General features: G+C 38.6%; 1 protein-coding gene across 1 annotated transcript; it reads right to left on the reverse strand.

Moving 5' to 3' along the window:
* Positions 1-303: 303 nt before the first annotated feature.
* On the reverse strand, positions 304-2,669 carry LOC114028388 (olfactory receptor 4K13-like). Its single transcript, XM_027842629.1, has 2 exons — positions 1,755-2,669; positions 304-450 (listed from the first exon to the last, which is right to left on the reverse strand). The coding sequence occupies exons 1-2, from the start codon at positions 2,667-2,669 to the stop codon at positions 304-306; spliced, it is 1,062 nt and encodes a 353-aa protein (XP_027698430.1).
* Between the last annotated feature and the right edge of the window lie 1,544 nt (positions 2,670-4,213).

Below are 4,213 nucleotides of genomic sequence, written 5' to 3' on the forward strand. Positions count from 1 at the left end.
ATAGTTTTGGTGAAATAAGGAGGTTGGAATCTAGATTGTAAGAAGAGAGTAAGAGGAGAGAAAGTTGTCAACCTTCTTAAGGTGTTTAATCACAAAGTACAAAAGAGATATAGAGTGGTAATTAGCAAGGGTAGAAGGATCAGATGATAGTTTTTTGATGATGGAGGAAATACAGGCATGTTTGTAGGCAGCAGGGAAGGAGTTAGTAGACAGGGAGAGACTGAAGATAAGTGACAGAGTGGAAAATAAAGGGGATGACAAAGGGGGCAATCTGTTGGAAGAAACAAGAAGGATTGGGATTACTTATGCAAGTAGAAGGGTTTGCCTTAGTAAGGAGTAAGGCCATTTCTTCATCTGAAACAGAGTTGGAGGAGACTGTGGGGAAAGGTATATGAATGATATGTGATGAAGAAGCAAGGAAAGGAGGGAGTTCACAGAAAATGGCCTCATCTTTTCCCCTGTAAAATATGAGAGAAACTTCTTAGCTTGAGAGTGTGGGAGTAGTGGGAGCCATGGGAAGTTTGAAGAGGGATAAAGAGGTTTGTAAGAACCACTATGGAAAGAGCAATAGTGAGTTGATAAGGGAGGTGTAGACAGATTGACTAGTAGCAGAAAGGGACCAATTGAGGTTGTGCAACTTTAATTTGTAGTAGACCCAGTCAGAATGATTGTGTGATTTTCTCCATCTTCATTAGGCAGCAAGTGTGTAGGAGTGAAGGCAGAGGATTGGGGAAGTGATCTAAGGCTGAGGCTTGTAAGGATGTGATCAGTGATATTATAAGGGGTCAAGGGATTCTAGAAAAGAGATGAACTGGTTTGCCAGGGAATCAAGGCGAGGAAATGAAGAGAGAGTGATTAGTGCAGGCATGATGGTCTGGGATACAACTAAGGGGTTGAAGAATTGGGGATCATACTGTGGGTGAAGAGTCTGGTAAGGGAAAGCAGAGGGACATGTGGAAAGTCAAAGAATTATGGTCAGAGTGGGGGATTTAAGAATGCTTGAACATGAAGGTGGTGCATTTGTGGGTGACTACAAGATCAAAGACATCACCATCTTTGTTCATGGCTGAGGTGGACTGGGGGGATATTGATTCACACACAGACAAAACACCTTGAATAGAAATTACATGTTTCATAAATACCTGTTCTAAGAGCCTCTCATTTCATCTTATTTTCCCAATTGCAGTGATTGTGCATTATCAGGTGCAATAATTTGATAGATCTGTGATACTTAAATAAACACAATTAGGAATTTAGGAAATCCTCCTAGTCTATGTAACAGCAGCTGGAAAGAATTAGATTGGGGCAGCTAGCATCAGGAAGATGATTCACTCAGGAAGCACTCAGAAAGTGAGTTCAAATCTGGCCTGATACTTATTAGATGTGTGAACCTAGATAAGTCACTTGACCCTGTTTACCTCAGTTTCCTTATCTATGAAATGAACTGGAGAGGGAAATGGCAAACCACTCCAATATTTTTTCCAAGAAAACCTCAAATGGGGTCATGAAGAATCATATACAATTGAACAACAACAAGAATTAGATTTGGGCTTTTCATAAAACTTTTATTCTAATTTCACCTTCCCTTGTAGGTTACCCTTCTCAGTTTTACATATAAATTTTAAAAAAAAGTTAAGGAAAAATTATCATAGGAAAGAAAGAAGAGCAGAGTGGCTCAAATACATATGAAAGTCTGTTCAAGGCATTGTATTAGTCAAAACCGGGGTCAGCTGAAAAATCTGCCTGACACTTACATGCTGGGTCTTCACTTTCTGCATGGCTGTCTTTACCTCTTTATTTCTTAGAGTGTATATTATTGGATTCAATATTGGAGCAAAAATGGTAGAGAACACAGAGATGACCTTGTCCACTGGGAAGCTGCTGAAAGGCCAGATATAAATAAAGATGCAAGGTCCAAAGAAGAGGATCACCACAGTGATATGTGCAGTCAATGTAGCACGTGCCTTAACCGTACCAGCTGATGAATGATGTTGTACAGTGACCAGGATGACAGTATAGGAAATAAGTACAAGCAGGAAAGAGATCACCCCTATTAGACCACTGTCCAAGAGCATTAGTATTTCTGGAACATAAGTATCAGTGCAGGCAAGTTTGATGACCAAAGTAAAATCACAATAATAACTGTCTACTACATTGGGACCACAGAAGGGCAAGTTTATAGTGAAGGCCAGCTGGCTCAGGGAGTGAAGGATCCCAATGACCCATGAAGCCACCAGAAGCCCTATGTATTTGTTCAAACTCATAATGGTTGTATAGTGTAAGGGGTTGCATATAGCCACATATCTATCATATGCCATAGCTACAAGGAGCACCATCTCACCACCAACAAAGACATGAAGCAAGAATATCTGGGCCATGCAACCCTCAAAGGAGATGGTCTTTAACTCTGCAAGAAAGTCAATGATCATCTTGGGGGTCACATAGGTAGCTAGGCATATATCAAAAACTGAAAGGTTACTCAGCATCATGTACATGGGTGTGTGTAGGAGAGGTTCCAAGATCACTGTGAGCACAATTAGAAGGTTTCCCAGAACAATGGCCAAATAAATTAAAATGAAGAGCACAAAGAAAAGAATCTGGAGCTCCCAGGAAGTGGAGAGTCCAACCAACACAAATTCAGTCACTCTTGAATGATTTCTCTGGTCCATTACTTCAGGCTGTGGCAGTTACCTAAAAGGAAATGAATCAGAAAGACAAATTAATGTTAAGGACTTGGAAGGCAGCACTCATTCCTAAAGATCACATTTCATTTATACAGAAATTTAATTAAGAATATTGTTTTCTGAGGCAGCAAGGTGGTGTAGTGGATAGAGCACTGGCCCTGAACTCAGAAGGACCTGAGTTCAAATCCAGCCTCAGACCCAACATTTGACACGTACTAGCTGTGTCACCTTGGGCAAGCCACTTAATCCCAATTGCCTCACTAAAAAAAAAAAAAAAAAGATTATTGTTTTCTGCTATCCACATCCAAAGAAAGAACTATGGAGTTTGATTGTAGATTGAAGCATATTATTTGCTATTTTTTTTTCCTGTTTTATTTTGTTTCCTCTTTCTGGTGGTTCCTCCTATGGGTTTTAATTCTTCCTTGTAACATCACTGATGTGAAAATATGTTTAATAGGAATGTATATGTATAGCCTATATCAGACTGCATGCCATCTTGGGGATAGAGGACGGGAAGGAGGGGGAGAAAAATTTAAAGCTCAAAAGCTTATGGAAGTGATTGTTAATATACCCAAATAAATTTTAATAAAATTAAAATTAATATTGTTTTTATAAATATTAAGGCACTCTACTGAGCAATAAGGATAGAGAGACAAAAAAGAGAGTGCGTTGGAATAGTCCCTACTTCAAGGAGCGAGGCAATGTAAGTTGCACAAAAATCAATTAATATAAGCTGTATTGAGAGAAGAAAAATTGCAATGAAGTTGAGAGACAGTAGGGAAAGCTTCATGGAGGAGGCAGCAACTGAACTGAACCTTGAAAGGGAATGAAGTAGCCATGCTTTGGGGATAGCAATGAACTGGGGGAAAGTATGATAAGTGTCCATCAGTTGGGGAATGGCTAAACAGAGTGTAGTCCAAGAATTTAATGAAATATTGTTTTACTATTAGAAATTGTGAAAATGAAGAATTTAGAGAAATGAGAGAAACAAACACGTGATAATTGCAACAATGTAAGTGGAAATATCTAGGAACAAAAACTGAAACTGAAAACGGTATGATTATCATTAGCAAGCTTTTCCCTGAAGAAGAGAGAAAATTGCCCTCCCAACCTTCCCTCAAAGAAGTGGGGGCTTTTAGTGTGGAACACGGAATTTACTAGCAGACAGTGATGATCTGATGTTTGTTTTTGCTGTACTATTATGCATTTTATTTTTTATTGTAAGGTATGGCTCACCAAGTTAGGGGTGGGGTGGGTAGGAGAAGATACATATTTAGTAATGAAGGTCATTAAAAACAAAAAAAATGAATTCAAAAAAGGAAGGAATCAAAACAATTACAAGTTTTAGAAGTTATGATCCCATGAGTAAATTAAATTGAAGCTAGGTAAGCTGTGTGATCCACTACACCAGTGGAAAGTAGCATTAAAACTCACTCCTTTCAATCTGTTACTAATTACCCTATTAGTTCTCTTATCTCACATTTCAAACCAATGAAGAAGTGTATTTTGACAGTTCCATATAAATTACT

Source organism: Vombatus ursinus, unplaced genomic scaffold, assembly GCF_900497805.2.
Source record: "Vombatus ursinus unplaced genomic scaffold, bare-nosed wombat genome assembly UNPS02014880.1, whole genome shotgun sequence".
Taxonomy (NCBI): domain Eukaryota; kingdom Metazoa; phylum Chordata; class Mammalia; order Diprotodontia; family Vombatidae; genus Vombatus; species Vombatus ursinus.

Excerpts from the sequence above, each read along its gene's own strand:
- LOC114028388 (XM_027842629.1), bottom strand. The coding sequence starts at position 2,669 with ATGGACCAGAGAAATCATTCAAGAGTGACTGAATTTGTGTTGGTTGGA. Across the intron at positions 451-1,754 it reads AGAAAGTGAAGACCCAGCAT|ATGAGGCCATTTTCTGTGAA; the intron begins GTAAGTGTCAGG and ends ACAGGGGAAAAG.